General features: G+C 41.2%; 1 protein-coding gene across 8 annotated transcripts in view; it reads left to right on the top strand.

Moving 5' to 3' along the window:
• FBRSL1 (fibrosin like 1) overlaps positions 1–25,734 on the top strand; it is a 581,862-nt gene that overhangs the window by 68,887 nt on the left and 487,241 nt on the right. For 7 of the 8 annotated variants that reach the window (XM_088476700.1, XM_088476701.1, XM_088476704.1 and 4 more), the window contains exon 2: positions 2,448–3,448. In XM_088476700.1, the coding sequence (XP_088332826.1) occupies positions 3,161–3,448 (288 nt within the window). In that variant the 5' untranslated portion in view covers positions 2,448–3,160. Of the gene's footprint in view, positions 1–2,348; positions 3,449–25,734 lie in introns of those variants that run through there. The other variant, XM_088476698.1, reaches the window with a different exon arrangement.

Genomic DNA, 25,734 nt, shown 5'->3' with positions numbered 1-25,734 from the left:
GAGGATCCAAGGATGCAGAGGTGCCGGGAGGTCCCCCTGAGAATGGCGGTTGCTGGAAAATGATCTTCCTTCAGCAGGCCAGCGGGTGTTTCTGACTGTTCGCATCAGATGCAACCATGTTTGGGAACACCTAGCCTGTGGTGGTGGTTGCATCTGATGCGACCACTCCAGGCAAATGGTTAAATGAATCTTTTAATGCTCTTTAACCCCTCTGCAACAAGTTTCCCTTTTAGGGTAGGTGCTTCTCTAGGCAGCCAGTGAGTTCCTGTTTCATACACCTGAGCATATATATATATATGTATGTATATGTCTTATATATATATTTGTGTCTAATGGGATGTGGAGGTAAAACTTTACTTTGTAGTTGAGGTGTAGTCGACATTGAACAATATATTTTTTGCATTCATAGTTCAGAGCTGAAAATTAAAATGCTGAGGTTTAGTGACCATTTAATAAATCCTCTTTGGTATCATTTGTATAGGCTTAATGGGTTCTATATACTCACTGAGGAGTCTAATGAGATGTGTGTACCAACCTTAACGTTTATGATTTTTAAAATTAGGAAATGGGGTATGCAGTCACTCCAATTAACATTCAGAGGTAAATGAAATAGCCTGCGAATTGCATGTAATGGCGACTTCCCAGCGAGTCCGGCTGTTGTTTTAAAGTAGCAATCATTTAAAAGACAAAATTTAGGTTGATTTTGTCTTTTAAATGATTGCTACTTTAAAACTTTGGACAAACTTGCCATGAAGTCACCGATGCCTGCAATTTGCAGTCTATTACATTTACCCCTCAGAATGTACTGAATGTTGACATGTACAGATGGTCGACAGTCACAATGTCAATACTGACATGTTAACATTGTCAGAATATTGACAGGTACAATGTCGACACCCGAGTGTAGGGATAGAGTTAAGCTGGGCATCCACTATACAGTTTTCTGTCTGATATCTGTCTAATCTGGCTGGTTGGAATGAAAACCTGTAATGTATGTGTGCAAATGACAATCGTCCATTTGCTGACAAACACTGGAAAATAGCCAAAAATGGTTGTTCAGACAAATTGGTTAAAACACACAAATTTACCCAATTTGAACAATTTTTTTTGTCCTTTTTTCAGTGTTTAAAACTATATGATTGATTGTCATTTGCTCCCATACATTACCAAGTTTTCATTCCAACCAGCCAGATTGGACAGATATCTGACAGAAAATTGTATAGTGGATGGCCAGTTTTAGATTAGGGTAATGGTGCGTACACACTGGGCAATTAAAGTGGACGACTGAATGATAACGATATCGTTCAGTCGTCCACTTTATCGTCCATTTTTAACACCAAAACGATGAACGATAACGATGATGCGCGTTCCCGCGGGTCGTTCGTCATTATCGTTCATCGGGTAAACATGCAGGCCAACCTGACGATATTGTCAGGTTGCTGCATGTTGGGGAGTGGGGGAGAGAGCTCGGCGCTGAACGATATCGTTAATGATATCGTTCAGCGGGTGAGCTCAATGTCATGAATGACATTGAGCACACCCTGCAGGGGACACACTAGACGATATCGCTCAGGGAGCATATTGTCTAGTGTGTACGCTCCTTAAGAGTAAGGTTCAGTTGAAAAACCCATTGTCAACACGCCGACTGTCAACATTCTGATTGTCAATAAAATATTTCACACTCGGGACAGGGGATTAAGGATTTATTTCAAAACGCTACAAAGCAAAACTATGATAGCATCTTAGACAAAATAGTGTAGAATTCAGAAGCCAAATTATATGTAGCTGTACTAGGGGTCTTTTAGGAGCCAGAGGTGATCTGCAACAATTGCCATCCAACATCAGACTCCCAAAAGCTGTCACTAGCAGTGATTTCCTATCCTGTCATTTGTCTATCTATGCTGTAAGCGGCTGGTCCCATCCGCAGTACAACCATTGTACAAACCTATATTGTGCCTATGTATTGCATTGTAGTTACTTATCCCAGTACCGATTAATTACCAAACTACCAATGATCATGCTATGTATAACTGTGGCTCACTGTAGTATTGCACGGCTTTCATTGTTCTGTTTTAGATTTTATTTAAATACACTTTAGTACTAATGTAAATGTTTCTGTATGTGGCTTAAGCCGGAAGCTTTACACGGTATAATGTCATGGGCTGCATAGAGCCGCGACTATCGCGATTGTGTAACGTAACTGCCGATGCCGTGAGTGAGTGGGCTCTGCCCTCTGTTTCCGCCACTCACGGGTTAAGCCGGGAGCAGCAGAATGTAAACTCCAATAAAGTGGCTGCTGACTTCCTCTGGTAATTACGGGCTGGCGGAAGTACGTCAGTTATCTGCTTTGGGCTTTTTTTCTGCTGCACTGTACAATTCAGTGTGGAGAACATTTCCTCCCCCTCCGATCGCTGATCTAACATCTCCCCATCTGTGTCTGCTTACAGGACCGGAGGATCGGTGACCCGGAGGAGGCCCAGCCGCCCGGAGAATGCCCGGGGTGTAAGGAGAGAAAGAGAGAGAATGGCAGAGGCGGCGGCACAGAGGAGGCAGGGGATCGGCAGCAGTCAGTGTCTGTGATTACTGCTCTATTCCTCCTCTTCCCCCCGCTCATTCCTCTGCTGCTGACTGATACACCCGACCAGGAACGGGAGAGGAAGATTTCTATGTGTACAAGGGGGTGCCCTGACTCCCTCCCACCACCACCACCACCACATGAGGGATTTCTGACCCCCCCTCCTTCTCCTTCTTCACCAGGATGCTGCTGCTGCTGCCTTTAAAGGATCTTGGGCAGGGTCTGAGCCTTACAAATGGGAAATATTGTGGCAATTTAATGGCACGGAAAAGTTGCAATACAAGTGGTCACTAAGCAGAATTGAAATTGAGTGCAGGAAATATTAACTAAAGAACAGTAGTCGGTATCTTTGAAAGACCATCTGTGGGCTACTGGAAAAAAACAAAACAAAAAAGTGTACAGTGCTTTACTGGATTATATATTTATATAGATATTGCATAAATATTTCTTTTACCTAAGTAACCATTGCATCCAGTTTCCAGTATCCATTGTGGTTAGTAATTGGATTTGTGGATTCAAGGTCACTCAGTGGAATTTCCCTGTGGATTTATAATTCGCTTTTTTTTGTTGTTTTATTGAAAGAAGATGGATGTCAAAATAAAACAGCAAAGCAGGAGATCTAGATCTCAAAGGGACAGGGTGAGGAGAAGAGACCCATCTGTCAGGGATCCCCGAAACCAGAGCCCCTCCTCTGGCTCTGAAGCCGAAAGGGGCCTGGGAAAGGAGAATTCAAATCAGAATGGTAAAAATCCAGCTGCTTCAGCCAGAAATGCCAGACCGCCCAGACGTAAGAGGAGAGAATCCAGCTCTCAGGAGGAGGATATAATTGATGGGTTTGCAATTGCCAGCTTCAATACCCTAGAAGCCTTAGAGGTAAGAATGGGTCCTATCATCTTATTTATGGTTGATGCACTGGTTATCTGTGTTTAATGTTATGGTAATTCTTGTGGTTCTTGGGCTAATGCATCTCATTTCCCTCTTTATTAAAGCATCATTTTATAATGTGCCTATTACAATGCTTTATGCACTCCTGATGATATACTACATGCATTATTGTTTAAATCATGTTCTGTGTTAATCGGGGAGTGAGTGTTTTGGTTTTTGCGTTTTTATTTCTTTCAGTGGTCTTTGAATGTTGCCAGTCTCTTACTTGACACAGATTTGCTTCCTTAATACAGTAAATATAGGCTTTTGTGGTGATTTTCATTGTTGTGAAGCACTATGTAAAGAAGACATGCATTTATTATGCCTTGTCAATAGGAAAACGTCACTGACTATGTCCATTTAGTTTACTGGTTGTTCCTATTTCAGACAATATTCCACATTAAGCATAATTATGGCTATTTGTTCAGTTTCATGAATATATAGTATGTAATGGTTGCAGGTGTGTCTATGTATTAATGTTTATATAGATATACTTAAGTATGTATATACAGTTTCTGTGGTGATTTGCATTTCTTATATTAGTTTGCAATATGTGCTTTAAAACTCAGAAGATGTGAATCTCTAAACATTAATTTACTTATTCAAATATTTAAGATTGTTAATCATCTTACTTTCGCATTGCACCCCTTACCAACATTTGGCATAAACAACCCCTTACTATTGTAGAACCTTGTATTACCAGTGCTATTATGACTCTATAGAGTTTTGTTCATGGAGTTTATCTCCTCCAGAGCAAGTTCAAACTATACAAGTGTACAAGCTAATAAATTATATAATTTAAAGTAACTGATGGTATTTAACAAAAGCATAATAGTCTAGGGCCTAGGCAAATGTGTGTAATGGTCCTGTGTATAGATGGGAGGTGGGTTCTTCTGTCATAATGTTTGGGTACAACTCTCTCCCCTAGCAATCTCTGCCCTATTTAGAATGGATCGGGAATGTTAATTGCTAATGATATGTGATACAAACCAGGAAACCGTGTATAAAAGAGTATATCCTGTGTGTTTTGCTTTGTCTGTTTTTGCTAACCCTTTTTAGATATGTTTCTCAAAGGAAAAATAATTATGGCCTCTAATGCACCACAGAATGCAGTGTTTATATATTGCTTTTAGATTGAGATTCCAGTGGTTAATGAGATTGTTAAATGTGTATGTGTACATAGAATTTGAAAAATTCATCCCTTGGTTACGCAGATCATTTTTATTAAGTTGCTAATATGGCTGATTCTGCTTTCAGTGTGGGTTGCATGTGTTTTCTTGTTTTTATTCTACAATGCTGGTAATCAGTGCATACTTTACAGTAATCTCTCTGCATGTGAAACTTAGAACTGGTATAATTTTATCACTCAATTTTTCTTTTTAGTAAGGGGAAAATTTTACAGTTAATAATATGAATAACAGTGTCATTATCATGTACAAATTGTGTTGTAAACATACTTTCTGACAGACACAATCTGTTTAGTCCCACATTTGTACAGGACACCTGCTGACGCTACCTAATTGTTAGGACCTTGGCTGGCTTTCCCACACTCAGTGGGAAATGATAGGAAGAGACATGCAGCTATGATTTTATAAAATAATAATAAAGAATAGCCCCCCACCCCTGAAATGAGAGAAGAATAAACATTCTGTATGTTAAATAGGCTCCGTTGCTGCAAGCTGTAAAGCACTGTCAGTGGTGCTTTATATAACTTCAGCAATGATCAATCTGCCAGTTATCTGCTTAATAAAGTTGGACATACTTGTTCTTTAACTTGAGCCTTCAGCCATAATACAGAGCTTACCTGAGTTCTTAGTAATTTTAGGCAAGTCACTGCTTCTTAAGTAAACAGCATTTGCTAAGTAAACAGTGCTTGTCTCTACAAAGTAGAGGGGAGTGTTTATTTTTATTAAACCTTTTCTGTAGGCTACAAGCAACTGCATTTCAATTTCTTTCACATTAATCCTTCTACTTCCTCAACATTGTCTGCCCAAAATACAAACGTTGTTTGCTTTTGTCACCCCTTTTTGTATTTCTATTTCCATAAATCATTTGCATGTTGTATTGTGTGACTTTTTGGAAGGGGTGCAGTATTTATTATCTGTTTACCTTGAAACATAGTTTGCTACATTCATATTGTATATTGCTCCTCTGCTAATAGCACCTTTAAGAGGAGTTTTAAAGGTATGGGTACGGGACACCGGCAGTCATAATCCTGACGCCAGCAACCCAACAGGGTTAAGATACCGACACTTGTCGGTCAGTATCCTAACCCTCCCCCTCTCCCTCCCCTAACACTCCTTCCCCGGTGCCTAATTCTAAACGCCCCCCCCCCCCCCGTGCCTAAAACTAACCTCTCCCTCCCCGCACCTTAAACCTAACCTTCCCCCTTTAGTGCCTATCACTAACTCTCCCCCTAACCCCCGCTACTTACCTTCGGGATTCCAATGCTGGGATTCTGACAGGTGCCGGGATTCTGACCGCCGTAATCTCCGCGGTTGGGATATCGACCGCGTCCCGTTTTAAACAATGTGCACAAAGTTTGTTGATGGGTTGTCACTTACAGAAAATGCTATGAATCATTTGATCAATATATGTTTGCACTTGTGACCGTATGTAATGCTGCATGGGACATGAATATCTAACATGTTGGGAAGATACAGTGGTATTAAATGATGATATGTAATTGGACCGAGGGCATAGCTGTTGACCAGGCTTTATGATCAGTACTTATGCTGGGTACACACTGGAGCAATGTCTGGTCGTTTCGTAACGACAAATCTGTTACATCGCTCAGTGTGCACCGGTGGTTACGCACTCACGCTGTCGCTAGCACATGTGTTGCACATCAAACCTAGCAATATCGCTTGCGACCTGTAGTAAGTTAATGAAGGACGGAACATTGATCGTTCCGACGTTTATTAACTCGTTCCAGTGTGTACGGGCAATCCATGTTCAAGAGCATTCGTTCCAATGTCTGAACAAATGCCCATCGCTCCAGTGTGTGCCCAGCTTAAAAGTGATTCATTATTGAGATTCCACAGATCAAATTCCATGTACAATATGTCCCTTTTATAAGACTTATAATTCAGTTTTCTGATGTAAAACACTTTAAGATGCCTTAAAGTATGCTCATTCATATCCTAATGGTGCATACCCACGGTCAGATGAACGATTTTAACGATTTTAGACTGTATTAAAATGAATGGAATCGTCCAAATCTGACTGCAAACACATCTGATGTCAGATATCATTATCTGACATGTCCGATTTTCTTTCAGATATGAACGATTTTTAAAATTGTTATTCATATCTGACACAAAATCTGACCGTGTGTATGCACCATAAGACTTTAATAATCCAGATCCAGTGGTTTATTTTATTATCTTTGCTCTGGGCGGTTGATTTGCAGCATGTAAAATTAGCGTACTTCCCCCTTTTTTACAGTCTTGATACTTTGCATCCTTTCCTTGCTGTAAGTGCCTGGCTATCAGAAGTACTTTCAATGAGTGATTGCAGACGTCTTTCAAGCTGTTGTGAATATATACTTAGTTTCGGAGTGGTAAAAAGTAACTAGGTCTTAGAGTCCTGTGACACATTCCTCTTCAGCCCATAAATAAATATGAGCATAACTTGGGGAAGAACTGCACTGCACCACTGACTATATATGATGAGGGGAAAACACTTCTGTAACTTCTACAGACACAAACGCAGCCGAGATTGTTTAGTAAAACTTCTTGTTTACTCTGCAGTGCATATGACAAACCTGCTGGAGGATAGGGTCCATTGGTAAGACTTGGCGTTCTTAATGTACCCATTAAAAGTGCTTAAACAGTCAGTCTTGTTTTCCTGGCCAATTCTAGCGTTCCCATTCTGTCTTCTATTTTTATTTTTAATTGCAGACTTTAGAAAAACATCTAGTTGGGAGCTGTAAGCACTCTGTGTTGTTTCTTTGCTTGAAGTAGTTCTCCTTTTGTATTCCATTCACTTTTTACAGCAGTCAATGATTAGGAGAAATTGCCCTTCTCTGCTCTCTTTCTTGCAGTAATTAAACAAAATAAAAGACCCTTTTTTTGTTTTAAAGGAGGATTGTGAAACACAAAAGCATCTTAAAGACAGGATCATATTATTCTTTAATAAGTATCTTGTTCTGTCACAAGAAAAAAATGTAAATAATAGACTGCAATAATAACTCAATGTGCTGAGCTTCCATCTCTCATTTCAATGAATGCTGCCTGTTTAACACCTTAATTGTCACTTTTGTTTTTCATCAACTTAAGCTTCATCCAGCTCTTAGAGCACTGAATACCCATTGTGTTTCTGAATGAAGTAATGAGCAGTGTCACAATACAAGTCATCCCTGCTCTGTCATGAATCTTCTCTTGACCAAAATGCGATCATAAACCCTTCCTTTTCATCCATGCTTTATAATGCTTCTTATGAAGCCCTTTCTTGAAGTCAAACCCTATTAAATGGGCAGAGCACTGACTAAATGTCAGTGTTCAACAGCGGAGATGGTATTACCTGGATTTCAAGCTTCCTGAACGAGAGAGAATGTTATTAGATTGTGCCATGTTATTTACAGTGATTTAACAGTTCCACGTTTGTGCTGTTTGTCTGTTATACTTTTATTACTTTTGACATGTAAAATGTTTCTAATCCCAGGAAATATGTTGTAGTGCCGCTAATAGACACCTCCTTGAGATTTACTCTCTCCTGATTGGAGGCCTGAAGCTGTTGTTAATAGATGATCTGTGGTCAAAGAAATATGAAATGCACTGACCATGTTTATTAGCTGTGTTAATATGCTGAAAAGTGACCGTGGAAAGATGTATGTGTCTCTGGACAAAGGTTCATTTCCATAACGGAGAAAGGCAGAATTCTGTGAAGTCTGGGGAGCTTACACTGGAATGTTAAAAGCTTCTATATTCACTGTTTGTAAAGGGCTTGAGATCATGAAAAAAAATCTCTGTATATCTATTTCTAAAGATACAGTAATGCTCTGTAATCTGTGTTGCACAATATGTTGCTTGGGTTATTACTTTACTCTCTGTTTTAACTGATTTAGAGGCACTTTTGTGTATATTTTTGTTTACGTTTATAGAGCCCTTTACCTGAGAGAGTTCTCACATGGGAATATTACTTGCTGAATTTACTCACCAGCTGACCTAGCCATTATTTACCGTACAGTGACAAGCTGTTGAGACCCTAGATATAAGAACAGTGGCAATGATAAATGCATCTCAACAAGAATTATACCAACAGTAAAAAATGTCTTCAAATGCAGAATAATTTTTGCATAGATGGGTGGCATCACTGTTTTTGTCTTCTGTATATGAGATTGGCATCACATAGTGGACCTCACATGAGTGCTGACCTGGGCCAGGAGAGAGCTTTGTCCAGCTGAACTAGTTAAGCATACTAGTCAAGATAGAATATTGATCACTTACTAGATTGTGTGGGGGGCTTTTAAGTTCTGGAATTTTTTTTGCAACATATTGGGGGAGTCCAATTTAATGCAATATTTTATTCCCCTCACACCTTCATGGGGTGCAAGAGAAAACTTAGGATATTGGTGGGCACGATGTGCCATTCCAGAGCAGCACATCGCATAGAATTGAATTTCCATAATTGAGAAACCTTTCTAAGAGACTTTTGTGAATGGATTTATTGGCAAATATGGCATTTAGCAGGTATTTTTAGCATCTACCTATGTTTTAGACTTGATTTAGCCACGGAAAATGGCTAAACCCATCTAAAGTCCTGGTTAGTGTGCCCGGACAGCAATTTGGGCCCCCAAAACTAGGACTTTTCACCAACTTCTGCTCGCCACCTCCCCCATTTAAGTGTAATTCATAAAATTGTGTGCATCGTTTTCTCACACATTGCCATGTATTCTGTTCTGTTTTTTTTTTTTAATCTATATATATATTAAATACATTTATTATCATTAGTTACATTTTTTTTTTCCTTGGTTATTATGAATGGTGAACAAAAAACCATGTCCATTTGATGGTAGGTACACATCTAGTCTATAATACTATGCACCCTGTTTGTGCAATTTTATTTATCTGTATAAAGGTATATTGCTATGAATTACATAAGTCTAGTTCTCTATTCTCTTTTCATATTGTTTCTATATATTCTATTACTGTTTGAAAGAGTATTTGTTTACACACTTGCTATATTGACATCTAATTACTCAACCTGTTACTGCAGAGTTTATGCCATTGGGTGTGTACAGGTGGATGTGTGAACACGGGGTCATTCAGACCCGCTCGCGAGCGCAGGACGCTCACAAGCGGGTCGATGTTGCCCCACTGCGCATGCGCACGATGGAGGGAGCTCCGTCGTGCGCATGCGCGAGACCCGGATAGCGACGGGCTCTCCGTCGCTCCGGGTCTCGCACCAATGGGGGCGTGCTGTCGATGTTGATTGACAGCACGCCCCCTTTGGTGGGCGTGCCGGGGGCATGGCTGCCAGACGGAGGCGTTCCCATGGGAACGCCTATTGTCTGAAGCCGGTCCCACTGACATCAGTAGTGATGTCAGTGGGAGTGATTTTGGCTCTGATAGAGCCAAAATCACTCCAGGGCTTGCGGCAGCGAGACCCTACCGCAGGGTCTCCGTCGCAAGCCCGATGGTCTTGACCATCATGACCATCATCATGGACGCTCGCTATAGCTGTGGGTGGTAACCCACAGCTATGCGAGCATCCATGAGGCCGCTCCATTTTCAGGGAGGAGGGCCCTGATTCAGAGCGAGTGCTCTGGTCAGAGCGTTCGGCTCTGAATCAGGCCCACAGTTCTCTTTCAATGACAGGAGAATGGGTCCAAATTACTATTCCTCCAGCGCAGTTTCTAATAATGAAAATAATAATATAATGGTTATCTTTTATCATGCTATTTACTGGACTGCATAGTTAATTCAAGGTTTGTGCAAGGGAGTGTAGTGTATTTACTATTTCCAGGAAAAATTCCAATGATTGGAATGCTGTTTAGTTACTGTGATTCCCAACTAGAAAACGTGTGACCAGGTACTGCATTACGCTTGTTTTCTAGCCAGAAGTTTTAGGTGTGATTATAGGAAGGAAATGGGTCAATAGCTGGTTCAGATCCAGACGCTTCCGAAGTGTTAAGATCCCGACAGTAGGGGGAGGTAAGTACCCTAACCCTGCCCCTCTCCTAACCTAATCCTCCCTTAGTGGCGCCTAACCTCCCTGGGCGGTGCCTTACCCTAACCCTAAGTCCCCCCTGGGGGTGCCTAATACTACCCCCCCCCCCCATCCCCAGGTAAGTACCATACTTACCGGTGTCCAGGAGTCCGTCGTTCGGAATGCCGATGCCGGTATCCTGATCCCATTCTGGAGAGCGGCATCTGCATTTTGCCGGTGGACAGGATTCTGGTGTCGGTATATCAGCATCCGGAATCCCGTTTGCATGTATTATAACTACATCCCGATAGGAGAACAGTAACTAAAGCTATGCAATGGTAATGATATGTACATATTCGACTAGATAATTAAATATTTTCTGTTTTCTTATTGTATCCTCATACATTTAGTTTTATTTATTGCAATATTTTTGTACAGCGATGCGACATACAAAATACATTGATATAGTAGATTTTGTCTGTAGATCTTGTGTAGTGAGAATTCACCCCTCTGACTCATGTTGTGGTGTTTGAAGCATTAAATGAAAGGACGTAGTAGAGGGAAGTTGACTGTAGTTAGACCAAGGCAGAGTGAGAGACCACACTGAGTTCAGTGGTAAGTGCAGCCCTATATGATGAATCCAAAATGACACCTTAATTAGTAACCTCATTTGAAAACTGATGAGGCATTACAAGACTGTATCATTTGTGCATACACCATATTCATTATATTCAGCTGAAATTAATAATCTCTCTTGACAATGTCTGAGTCACCGTGATCCAAAATGAGATAAACTGATGATGGTATTTAAGTCATGTTTGATCTTGTGTGCCACGTTCAAGTGTTGAATGTGCACTGGGGTGGCCAAGAGCAGCAGTAAATGAGATTTTCCGGAATTAGTGTCATTTTCACAGGTAAGAAAAAGATACAAAGCTGCGGATTCATTGCACCTGTGTTTGATCATGCAAATCACCAGTTACTTCTGGGCCTAGAGATGACTGTTGCTTATGAAGATATGTAACTAATGAGAATGATACCCTTTATCTGTGGCAAGATCTGAATAACCTGGGGCCAGCCATAGATGAGATGTTGAGTAACAGCTTGAGGCTGTGTGAGTGCTTGCAGCTGTTTGATGCCGGCATGTGTTTGCATAGTGATTAGAGTGTTACAGACCTGTACTCCTTCCTAGGTGTGTGTTATCAGTGGATGTAATGATTTATCTTATCATTTCCCGTCTATCTGTTTTGTTCATTCTATGACCAAAATATTGAGTGTTGTCCTATTTGAATATGCACATAAATCCAAGCATTCATTTTTCGGGATCTCTCAGGATAATGCATCTAAATATAGACACAGTACAAATTGTATCTATAACACTTGTGCAAATGAAGTTATTAATGTCAGTACAGCTCCCTACTATTGTGCAGTTAGTGCCTAAACCTAAGTCTCCCCCCTTCGTGCCTAAACCTAACCCCCACTAGGGGTATCTAACACTAACCTCCCCCCAAAAAACTTAACGCTAACCCCGCTATGTAACCTAAACCTAACCCTCTCCCCTCCCCCCCCCCATGCGGCAAACACTAAGGATGACCCGTACCTACCTAATTCGGGCAGCCGTCCTTCTGTGTTCCAGCGTCGGTATTTCGACGCTTATCTTAAGTCCCTTGTCGGGATTCAGCCATCGGGATTTAGACCTACATCCCCCCTACTATTGTGCAGTTATTAATGTCACTACAGCTCCCTACTGTTGTGCAGTTATTAATGTCAGTACAGCTCCCTACTGTTGTGCAGTTATTAATGTCAGTACAGCTCCCTACTATTGTGCAGTTATTAATGTCAGTACAGCTCGCTACTATTGTGCAGTTATTAATGTCAGTACAGCTCCCTACTATTGTGCAGTTATTAATGTCAGTACAGCTCCCTACTATTGTGCAGTTATTAATGTCAGTACAGCTCCCTACTATTGTGCAGTTATTATTGTCAGTACAGCTCCCTACTATTGTGCAGTTATTAATGTCAGTACAGCTCCCTACTATTGTGCAGTTATTAATGTCAGTACAGCTCCCTACTATTGTGCAGTTATTAATGTCAGTACAGCTCCCTACTATTGTGCAGTTATTAATGTCAGTACAGCTCCCTACTATTGTGCAGTTATTAATGTCAGTACAGCTCCCTACTATTGTGCAGTTATTAATGTCAGTACAGCTCCCTACTATTGTGCAGTTATTAATGTCAGTACAGCTCCCTACTATTGTGCAGTTATTATTGTCAGTACAGCTCCCTACTATTGTGCAGTTATTATTGTCAGTACAGCTCGTCTTATTGTGCAGTTATTAATGTCAGTACAGCTCCCTACTGTTGTGCAGTTATTGTCAGTACAGCTTGCCACTGTTGTGCAGTTATTAATGTCAGTACAGCTCCCTACTATTGTGCAGTTATTATTGTCAGTACAGCTCCCTACTATTGTGCAGTTATTAATGTCAGTACAGCTCCCTACTATTGTGCAGTTATTGTCAGTACAGCTCCCTACTATTGTGCAGTTCTTGTCAGTACAGCTCCCTACTATTGTGCAGTTATTAATGTCAGTACAGCTCCCTACTGTTGTGCAGTTATTATTGTCAGTACAGCTCCCTACTATTGTGCAGTTATTATTGTCAGTACAGCTCCCTACTGTTGTGCAGTTATTAATGTCAGTACAGCTCCCTACTATTGTTTAGTTATTGTCAGTACAGCTCCCTACTATTGTGCAGTTATTAATGTCAGTACAGCTCCCTACTATTGTGCAGTTATTAATGTCAGTACAGCTCGTCTTATTGTGCAGTTATTAATGTCAGTACAGCTCCCTACTGTTGTGCAGTTATTGTCAGTACAGCTTGCCACTGTTGTGCAGTTATTATTGTCAGTACAGCTCCCTACTATTGTGCAGTTATTATCAGTACAGCTCCCTACTATTGTGCAGTTATTATCAGTACAGCTCCCTACTATTGTGCAGTTATTATCAGTACAGCTCCCTACTATTGTGCAGTTATTAATGTCAGTACAGCTCGCCTTATTGTGCAGTTATTAATGTCAGTACAGCTCCCTACTGTTGTGCAGTTATTAATGTCAGTACAGCTCCCTACTATTGTGCAGTTATTAATGTCAGTACAGCTCCCTACTATTGTGCAGTTCTTGTCAGTACAGCTCCCTACTATTGTGCAGTTCTTGTCAGTACAGCTCCCTACTATTGTGCAGTTATTGTCAGTACAGCTCCCTACTATTGTGCAGTTATTGTCAGTACAGCTCCCTACTATTGTGCAGTTATTAATGTCAGTACAGCTCCCTACTGTTGTGCAGTTATTGTCAGTACAGCTTGCCACTGTTGTGCAGTTATTATTGTCAGTACAGCTCCCTACTGTTGTGCAGTTATTATTGTCAGTACAGCTCCCTACTGTTGTGCAGTTATTATTGTCAGTACAGCTCCCTACTGTTGTGCAGTTATTATTGTCAGTACAGCTCCCTACTATTGTGCAGTTATTATCAGTACAGCTCCCTACTATTGTGCAGTTATTATCAGTACAGCTCCCTACTATTGTGCAGTTATTATCAGTACAGCTCCCTACTATTGTGCAGTTATTAATGTCAGTACAGCTCGCCTTATTGTGCAGTTATTAATGTCAGTACTGCTCGCCTTGTTGTGCAGAAGACATTTTGATGAACCTTTTGTGCTTTTTGACTTGAGAGAGGACCAAAGCTTATAAAATGCTAATATTTTTATCTTAACCTTTTCCTTGCAATATGGCCGACCCCACAAACTTTTGGTTAGGGCACCCAAATGGTAAAACTTGGACTTTTCGCACACTTCTGCTTGCCACCTCAGGAAATGTCTGCGCTGGCGGCATTCAATCCCAAACAAAGCTACAGTTGAATTACTCCATCGGGCGTCCAAAAAAACAATTGAAATCTCTCTCCCCCATGAGAGAGGTTTATGCTGGAATTAAGTGGGATAATCTAATAATATATTATGCACCTGTGTTGTGCAGATATTGCTGGCCCCCCTAATGGAGGGAATTCAATTTACTGTGGATGTGCCTTGATGCTCAGCTGCGCACATGTCGGTCATATATGGAATTGCCAACATTCCAAGGTTTCCCTTGCAACTCTATGGGGTGCGAGGGATAACTTGCGATATTGGTGGAAGCGATGTGCAGTTCTGGAACAGCGTACCACATCCATCAGATTGAATTCCCCCCCACGGAGTCTCAAGCAGTTGATTATATTTGTCTCGGGAAGGCTTTGCTCACAGTAGCAATGTGGTTGTCTAGGCCTGTTACCCATTACATTGCCATGAATGAGAAGCTCACTTTTTGGGACAGTTTTCATTTAAAACTTTAATTTAACTCTTATTCCACACAAATTCGTTTTACTTTTTTGGTAGAATTAGTCCATAAGAATTTTACTATATTAATTAATATAGATAATATTTTCTCAATACTGGGAATAATTACCAGGTATTCTGTTATGCTATCTGTAATGGTAGTGCACAAAAAACATGGAAGTATCTGTGTACATACTGAATGCAAGGGTTTCCAGACATTAGAGTGATCCATGTGTTCATTAATAGATAACCTTCCAGCATGCTCGGTGTCCTGTATAAAATTGCTGGTTGCCTATAATTATGATTAGCATGGCTGACTGAGGAACCGCAGTGACTTTAAAGCAGGGTGATTGTTGGGGGTGCTGCATTTGTCAGGATTTTTATGGGGAGATGCACTAAGCCTTGAAGGGTTTTAAAGTACCAACCAATCAGCTCCTGTCATGTTACAGGCTGTTTTTGAAAAGTGACAGTTAGTAGCTAATTGGTGTGTACTACTTTATCTCTCTCCACGGCTTAGTACATCTACCAAGGTGGGTACACACCTGACAGATATATCTGCAGATGATGGTCGTTCATACACCCTGAACGGCCATCATCTGCTTGTGCCCTCGGGTCCTAATTGAGCAATTATTGGATGTTCTGGAACAATACTGAGACAATGTATTCCCTCACACGGCGTTCGGCTGACTGAGTATCCTGTGGAGGAAATATGGAAATTCCATACTCCATGCCACGGCGTATACACACCGCACTGTCTGCACATGGCAGCCCAATGTCCTGTTTAGTGACTTTGTTTTGACTTTTTAGGGCACACTTTGAACCTCATCAAGATTTGGGAAAAATTACATTGCCTCATATTTTGCCCAGTATTTGTACCTAGCTGGATTTTCTCCTATCTAAAAATAATGCCTAATGACATATTTTAAAAATCAAACTGTAAACTGTAGCTATGTGTATAAAGACCTAGCACTTTCTGCTTCCTTTTCATTTTATTTACAGTCACGCCTCATGGTTTTATAAAGATAAATTATTTACAAAAGAAAATTCAGTTTATGCATGTTTAAGACTTGCATCAGTAGCATCCCACGATATAACCTTTCTGAATTCACTAGGGGTCATTAGTGATAGGAACTTCTTTGTTACCACCTAGGTTATGCTTTCATTATCTTTCATTAGATCCTTGCACCCAGAAGCGACACAGAAAAACTTCAGCACAATGGACCCAAAACATTTTGTAGACAGGAGGAAAATATGACTCGCAATTAGTGAGGATTATTGTTTGTGATTCAGCTCAGAGCAAATGATGCCTGAGAACCCTTTCCTGAATGTTACATGTGCCTGATATTTATATGCAACTTAAGCATTTTGCATATGACGTAGCTTAATTGGCAAATTGGTTTTAGCAATACATAACCAAAATCAAGTGATTTAGGCTGGGTACAGTAATTTTCACATGGCACTAACAGACCTGAGTGATGTGCTTCCCTCTCCTTGTGTGTGTCCCAATCTGCACTTTGGCTGAGCGACAGGATTGGCCTGTGCGGCTGGTATAAATTCCCCTACACACTAGACGATATTTTGAACGATATGGCTGATTCTGACGCATCAGAACGACAAATCGTCTTGTGTACTCATCAAGCGCGCTCCCGTGGCGTCGTTCATCGCATCTTCAGATCTTTTGTACATGCAGGAAGATCTGTCAATCTCGTTAATGATTTGCCGCAGATCGTGCAGTGTGTTTGCACCACCAAACGACATGGTTACATTATATAGTTAACGATCTAACCACCAAAAGATGCAGGATATATGGTTTTTTAGATTGCACAGTGTGTATGCACTATATCGTTTCCCTGGAGTTCAGGGCAAATCGTTGACATTGCATCGTTTGCAAGTCATCTAACGTGTAGGGCCTTTAGAGTTAACAATAGCATTGTGATAATACGTAACAATTGTCCTGCCAAACAATAGGTTTCAAACTAGAAAACAACAAACTGTGCGTATTATTTATTTTTTACATTGTATGAGCTGTAATTCTGAAACTCTATCCATTGCCAGGTCTTTGTTTAAAATGTAGATGCAGTAGTCCTGTGTATGATAGGCCCCTGAGGCCTGTTTAATAACATGCCACAAATATGTAGCCCTGCAAACATTCACATACTTTATCGGTTGAAAGTAGGATTAGTGTCTCTCCCCCTCCCCCTCTCCCATCTCTTTTTTTTCTCTCCCTCTTTGGGGCTAATTAATTTGTTTTTTAAGGCGAGATAATTATTGGAAGCCCAATGTTGCAATTCGATTTGTTTTGGGGCATCCATTAATGACCGTGCTTGTCGCTCCCGATTAGACCGGGTTTAGCTGTGTAAATCAGCTAAACCCGTCTGAAGTCCTGGTTACTATACCCAAACCACAGACTTTTTGTGCACATTGCTGCTTGCCACCTCAGGTGGGGCTGAGCAGAAATGCCGGCGACTGTTAACCCGCCAACAGAGCAACTACTTAATGCTCAGGGTCACGCCCAGCACTGACAGGCGCCAGCGCAAACAATTAAATCGCCCCCCTTTGCCGTCTGTCTCGCTCTCTGTAATGGGTTAGAGCAGGACACAGCACTATAACCTTGCTTTGCTAATATTTTCATCTTCATCACTTTGTACACTTATTATTTTCAAGCTATATATACATCATGCAACATATTGTGTGTTTCACTGTATTTTAATCTTCGCAATGTAAACTGCGACAGTTGGTTTGTTTTTGTATATAGATATCAGCTGTCTTTCACTATTCCTTTTGTCTCATTATTCCTAATCCAGTAGGCAGTGTGTCATGGAAATACATCTGTTCTGTGCTCTCCCCCTAGCACAAGAATGTTCTGTCTCATTCGCTGATTGCAGTCCATACACACTTCAAGATGTCAATACATTACAAGCATTACCAGCAGAAATATTCCAAACAATTACCACAGTTAACTCTTATCACAGGATAATTGTGACAGCATAATATGGATGTATTGAGCAGTGCATAATATGTCACTGACTATGAGTGATGCTACTGGATTTGGAAATATACAGAGGAATCTAGTATTTCCCTGGGTATCTGATTACGGTACAAAGATGAATGCTGAAATTTAGCTGAACTGGTGTAGTTACCATTTTCTGTAATCATTTTTATCTGCACACTCTGTAGTAGACCTGACACCTGGGCCAATACAAACAGTTCCAAGGCCCCTTATTGTACATGCTATATTAGGAGCCTAAATAAAAGAAAGGCCATTACAGTGGCTGGCTCGCTTTGCTGCGAGTTTCTAGTTATTGTACTCTGGACAAGGGTGTGTTTAACTTCTGTTTTGAGGCTTGTTTAATTTGTGCAAAATAAAGTTTTCTGATTACTTTGGGCTTTTTCAAATATAGAAATTCCAAGGTTAGGTGTGACCTTACTATCCTATAGAGAATGCGTATTACACTTTGAAGAATTGTTAAATTGTTTTTAGTTTATTTGATAAATGTCATGCTAGAGCCGTTTGTGATTTCAATTAAAACTGCACAATGAATTGCTAGCTTTAAGCTCTGTTGTGTGAAATCTACCCCAGAATAGGGAGTAGCGGTCACAGGGGCTAATGCAACGCTGAGCGCAGATTCCTAATTATTGGGAATCTGCAAGTGCGCAGGACCCATTCTGCGAGTGTGCGGAATGGGTCCTGCGTAATCGCACGCAGTCCCTTCGATGCCTCCACTTGTTTGACAGGCAGAGGCATTTAAAGGGCGGTGGCGGCCAGCGTTCCCGGAAACTGGCGTGGCTGCCCCATTTTACAGGAGTGGCAAGGCAAGGGACTGCGTCGACTGATGCAGTTTCCTGGCCTCGCAAGCTGGCCAGCCTGAGTAAGCTGAGGCTTAGTCAGCTGGCCGAAGGCCCGTTGCCGTTCACCATCGCGGCCATCGATCACCGCGATGGTGATCCCAGCCTGCGACCTCGGTCACAGTGCTGGGATTGCAAATGCAGCAGGTGTGTCATACACCTCCTGCTACACTCGCATTATTGCGAGGACGGAATTGCAAAGCTGCCTGTGTGCAAAACATTTCTATATTGATTCCCAGTGCAGTTAGAACGCTTTTTATGAGGTACAGACTGATTTCCACAAATTATGCTGTACTTTTGCTAGTATCGCCATTCGAAGTTTTCGTGTGTTTCGCAATTGAATAGGGTGAAAAGCGGGAGCGTGCATTGAGAGAGTAAGCAAAAAGATTGCATCAAAATTGGCGAATGCGGCGATAACTTCACATCGGTGAACACTTTTCACCATTCGTGACTTTTTGCACCTAATTGAATTCAGCCCTTGGATGCTTTTTTTTTTTTTTTACAAGAAAAGGAGCATGACACTAACATGCACAGGACCTGGCGGCTCACTATCGTCAGGCATATTGAGACTAGGGGCCATATTCAATTAGAAGCGAAAAGCCGAGATCTGCGAAAAAGTATCGCCGATTGCGACTTTTCGCCTGGCGGAAACTTATCTCCGTATTCAATTCCATCTGCTTTTCGCGGACGCGGAAAGTCAATGCAATGTAATAGGCGAAAAGATTCGTCTCTGAATAGCAGGAGAAAATAAGTGCAATTTTTTAATTTTGTGGTGGGGAAACCACTCAGAACCCTTGAAACAGCCCCCATTGATCAACTGCGTCGAAAAATTCCAGGAAAAAACTTAAGAACACCTCAAAAAAGTACTTTGAATTTGGGGGGGAAAAAAGCACAAAGTGGGGGACAAGTTCGCAAACTAGCGAAATAAGGGTCTGGGGGTGCTCTAAGAAGGGGTCAAGTGTATTACAGGTGCTTTTATGAAGGAGGACTTTCATTTTTATTAAAACTACACTTGAGACATTAAAAGATGCTAGCACCCATTTTCAGGTATCCCAAATGTGACAGGACTACTTATTTTCTCCAAATAATACTGCTTTATGCCATTCTTCACCACTTCTGCAAAGACGCTAATTAGAGGCAATTGTGCGAACTTAAGTCCCCCAAACAGTTTTATTAGGACTAATCGGGCACTACTACATTGATCCCCAATGTTTCTGCATGTCTTTGGGGGGTTCAGGCTGATTTCCACGATACTGACACCACTTCGGCATACAAAACTTTATCGTGGGTGCGAAACTAATTGAATACGGCCCTTGATGAGCAAGGACACATCTGTTGCAGGATCTTTAAAGGATCCAAGGGAGGTGTGAATCCTTTGACATTCATAGATGTAACCTGACAAGTGTTTATATTTTTGGCACAATAGATTACTGGCTCCTGGAATTTATCCAGTTCTGGTTATCTCCTGTGACATGAGTTTCTGTACATATAAACCATCTGGATATGTGAAAGAGCCCATTTTCAATAATCTTAACTCTTACAGACACCTGTATAATACTTGTGCTGTGTGTGCTAAATACGTGATGCTAAATAATTAGCCACTGGAACTCTCTGCCTTCTTCAAGCATAATTTCTATTTAATGTTGCGTACAAAACAGGTATTGTTCTGAATTGACAATAGAGTAATTTATGAAGAATGAGAGTTGTCGAGGCGCATGAATTACAACAATGGTATGTGTGTATTGGAGGCGGTGTATGTATTTATCAGTGGGAAGTTGTTTTCAGAAAACATATATAGTTTGTATGCCCACCTGTTGTTACTCTTTCTAATGAAAGTTTTCTTATCTGTTCCTATATAGTGGTCCAGAAATTTTGTAATAAAATTCAGCGTACTTTAAAAATATTTGGTCACTGGTTGCATCTTTGCATGAGTTGTGTATAAAGTTTTTGACTGTTTCCAGGAGAAACAATGTAGGCAGACCATCTCCTAAGTCCAGCAAGGAATATGCTGCTGATAGCTAAGAAACAATACTGTAATACATGTGTTCAGCACTTGTAAAGCATTATCTGTAACCTTATCCAGCTGTTGGCAAAAGGAAATCTCATTTGCGATTGTGAAGAGAAGTTTGTTTATGCTCAGAAATATATGGTGGTGTATTGTTTTTATTTATTTTTTAGTGGCAAAACTACAGTTTGGTTGAAGTACTTCATGCAAAAAATTAGAAAGAGAAAAAAAAAGAAACATAAGGAGTTTACAGGAAGTGTATGAGTTTGGTTAGAGGATTGGATAAATAAAGATAGGTGTATGTATAGTAAATATTAGGATAGAGCTGTACGAACAGTAGTCCCTTATCTTATCTGATAAGCCTGCGCCCTATTATCACGTCAGAGTGGTCTAATGATCAGAATATAAAGTCTGTGAAACCATAGACCCGTGTGTCTGACTGATGTAGAGGCAGACTGCCCCATAGGGAATCTTGGTTCACATGCCATGGAATAACTCTAACATCATAATGCTGTGTGGTCACATCCAATGTAACCGAACAAACTACACTGTCAGGCTCCACTCTCACACTTGTCTATACCCCACTGTATATGCTCCAGTGTCCCCTAAGTAAGTACCAAAATCCTATTTTTACACAGCCAGAACAAATGGCTTGTGATTACACTTTTTTTTTAAAATATTTGCTACACGGGCGTACAATTCCCTTTTTTTTTAGTCATCTTGACGGTATTAACATCACCTGTCACAACCTGAAAGTGATGATAGTACAGACTGCCATTACAGAAGTTCTAGTCAAAACATCCTGCTAGTTTTAAATCATGTTGTGTGAGCAGCTGAAGATACTTTGTAGTGTAAATGATATATGTGCAGTGTGAGAAAGTTCCAGTTCTGCAAACGGACTCCTTCACACAGCTCTTATTAATGTGGTGTTCTAGGTTCACAGCCCCTTCTGTGCTTAACAAACACATAATGAATATAACCGTTTGAGAAAACATTACAATTAATACAACTACTAACGGATCTTTTATCAAATTCTATTTTTGTCAGGTCTTTTATTATACCTGTTGTTGCCGTTTTGTCATGTCCCTGTAGGGATAAATGTCATTAGCTTTATTTCATAGCATTAGTCAAAGCACAGTGCCAGTATATTACTCCAGTTATAAATTCACTTCCAGATCTGTCTGGTATCCCTAAAAATTGTAGGTTTGTTAAATTCTCTTTCAGCTCCCACAATGCTAATGAATATTCCCTGCTTCTGTGGATACCTGAGTTGTGTTCAGCTGTACGCTGAATGCTGCGGTCGTATCATGTGAAACCATTAGAATTGCCTGTGAAATACACATTGAATTCCTAACAAATGGACAGTGTCTGGGGAAAAAAATGAATAAAGCAGAGGTTGTGATCCATACAGTATAACTGCACTACGAACTGCTAAGCAATATCCGTTTAGGTTTAGGCAACTGAATGCAAGTGTTATGAGTACACAGTCTCTGTGATTTGTACAGCGCCTGCTGTATTATATGTAGCTTTTTGTGTTGGGTTAGTGACATAATTGCTAGTAAAAAATGGGATCTACTGATATGCATTACCCTTTGACCCACGTCAAAGGGTAATGCAGCTTAAATTTTATACACCTAAATTACATCAACAAAAAAATAAGTTACTTAGTGAACACTGCCATATTTGTGTGAAAATCTGCGCCACTTCTTGTTACGAACAGTGATGCAATATTAAATAAATATACCTGTTTTTTGGAAATGTAGGCTTAAGCCTTTTGTACTACCTTTACCTGTTTATATATCGTGCTTTAGAAAACATGTCGAACATGGAAAATGAAAGAGTTTTCTGTTTTCCCTTATCTGCACTGTCTTTTCTTCCAGCGTGTGGTCGCAGCCTGAAGAGTGGATGTAGGGGTTGACAAAATAGATTTGATTTAATATATTTATAATTATACGGTTTACCATGAGTTAAACTTTATATAGTAGTCTTCTAAAACTAGTTGCTTAATAGAGGAATAAATTGTTTATAGACAATGGTGGCAGACATTCATAGGCTAGTTCAGAAGTTCTTAAAAGCGGTCCTCAAGGCACCCTAACGATACAGGTTTTAAGGATAACCATGCTTGGGCACAGGTGACTTAATGAGTACTTCAGTCTTTTTATTTAACCATCTGTGCTCAACCATAGATATCTTTAAAACCTGGAAGATTAGGGTGCCTTGAGGAATGAGTTTTGGAACCTCTGGGCTAGTCGTAATATTTATGTAATTTATTTGCATAGGTTTGTTAGAAGTGGGCAGCATGACTTAAGCACACTCTTGTTCTTATCAATTTTTTTTTTTCTCCTTAATCTCACTGAAGTCCATTAATCAGTTTTATAATATGTGTCCATTTTTGGGCGCTCTGCCCCCCATTAAGTGCATGTAGTTGTAAAGTTGCAGCATAGTTGACAGGTTGTTAATATCTTGGAGACTGTAAATATAATGCTGCTTTTTCAGAGCTGAACAATTTATACTGGTGACGAGCATTGAATCAAAAGTTGTAAGGAGTATTTGCTTTTTTTTATGATTGAACAAGTTTATAATGTTTCTATTATAGAGGTGGGTTAGGATAAGTGATAGGGAGGTAGTGTTCATTCTAGCACCCTGCGTCTGTCACAACCTATGCAGTTCCTCTTTCCTGCCTGGGGTGTCGCTCACTGCTCTGGTGCTTCTAGCACACTCAGCTGATGCAACAAACTGCTGAGATACAGACGGAATCGGTTTGTAATGCCAGCTGTCGGGATGCCTATTGTCAAAATACAGTCAGCAGCATCCCGATGGTTGGTAAGTATACTTACCCTCCCCCCCTTCTCCTTCTAACTCTCCCTTCTTGTAGCCTAAACCTAACCCTCCCCCCCCCCCCCCCACCCTGCAGTTTACGCTCAGGTAACCCCAGACTTACCTCGTTCAGGCAGCTGTCCATCTGTGTTCCGGCATCAGGATTAAGACAGGCATCGGTATTTCGACGCCTATCTGTCTGTCTTCCCCTGTCGGAATTTAGACGGTCGGCATCGCGGCCGCCGGTCTCATTACTATATCACATACAGACAGTGTGCTAGAAGCAGCAGAACAGAGAGCGATACCCCAGGCAGGAAAGTGGATCTGAACGGGTTGTGACAGGTGCAGGGTGCCAGATTGAAGACTAGGAGGCATTCCACTCCTCCCACACCCCAGATTGGTCACCCCTCTTCAGTTTGGGCCAGTTCAGATGACTATATATTTGAAGGAGCTGTCCACTAGGTATTCTTTCATCATACCAAGTAAATAGCTTCCAGTACTAGGGAAGGTGAATGGCCAGCGCTATAAACCAATCAGATTGTCAGGCTTTCCCAACATGCTGATGGGTGTATGGTGGATAGCACTGGCCAGTCAAAAGGCTGCTGAGCTCTCCACTGAGTTGGGTATAATGGTAATCATCTGCTATGTTTAGTTTTGGGAGAGCTGTACATCCAAGTCTTCAACGACCGTGTTGGACCATATGGAAGCTACATATTTGGGTCTGATTTCCCCCATATATCAGGAGTTTAATTGTTTCGCCACCAGAGATTTGGTAGGTTTGCATTGAGTGCCAGACATTTTGGTAACCAGCTTTTTATAGAGTCATCAGAGATCTGTGGGAAGGGGTTGTGAAAAGGGGTTTGCATTTTACAGTGGCCTTCGTAAGAGGGTTGACTCTGTTTTGGTGGTCACACTAGAATGTTGTCTGTATTGTATATTATTGCTAATATTGAATTATATAGTGGTTGTAAATGTCTCTGCATTGTGTAGTGGTTAGAATTTGCACTGCATTGTATATGGTTGTTAGGAATGGGTCTGGTGGTCAGATTGGGCTGTGTTCTGTCTGATCAGTTATTTGAAATAACATAAATTTTCCAATATTTAGTTGACTGTGTGAAGATATGCCAGCGCACAGGGTTTTGGTAGCAACTATTTTTTAATGCTGTGATCTGCTAGTAACTACTTAGTCCAGTTGTTTGTATTTGTCACCCAAGCCAAAAGTTGCCAGCCACCCCCTGATACCATTGACTTATTACACTAAAATATGCATTGACTCTATAATTGGGTTGTATATGAGATTTAACACTTTTTTGGAATCAGATGTATCAGAGCCTGTAAGTCAGCACAACATCTCGCTGTTCATCACATGTTATTCTAATAAGCGTTTGCGTCATTACTTGGTATATTGATTTAGGGCCTAATTCAGACCCGCTCGCGAGCACTGAGTGCTCGCAAGCGGGTCGATGGTGCCCTAGTGCGCATGCGCACGACGGAGGGAGCTCCGTCGTGCGCATGCGCGAGACCCGTCGCTATGGGTCTCGCTCCAAAGGGGGCGTGCTGTCGGTGAATGACAGCACACCCCCTTTGGTGGGCGTGCCGGGGGCGTTGCTGCCCAAACGGAGACATTCCCATGGGAACGCCTACCGTCTGGGGCCGGCCCCACTGACATCACTAGTGATGTCAGTGGGAGTGCTTTTGGCTCTGATAGAGTCAAAAGCACTCCTAGGCTTGCGGCAGCGAGACCCTACTGCAGGGTCTCGTCGCAAGCCCGGTGGTCGCGGTGGTCTTGACCATCGTGACCATCTTTTTGGCCGCTCGCATAAGCTGTTGGTGGTCACCCACAGCTATGTGAGCGGCCAGGAGGCCGCTCCATTTTTAGGTAGGAGGGCCCTGATTCAGAGCGAGCGCTCTGGTCAGAGCGTCCGGCTCTGAATCAGGCCCTTAGTTCTAATGTCTTAACAAACTGTTCTAGTAGCTTGTATGTCAGACAAGGCCTTTATGTGGTGCGTATTTATATATTAGATTGACCAATGATGGTGTAAAGTAATCTGGCTTAGA

This window comes from Taudactylus pleione, unplaced genomic scaffold (genome assembly GCF_031769625.1).
Source record: "Taudactylus pleione unplaced genomic scaffold, aTauple2 ptg000191l, whole genome shotgun sequence".
NCBI lineage: Eukaryota > Metazoa > Chordata > Amphibia > Anura > Myobatrachidae > Taudactylus > Taudactylus pleione.
This window is presented reverse-complemented; position numbering and strand designations above follow the sequence as displayed.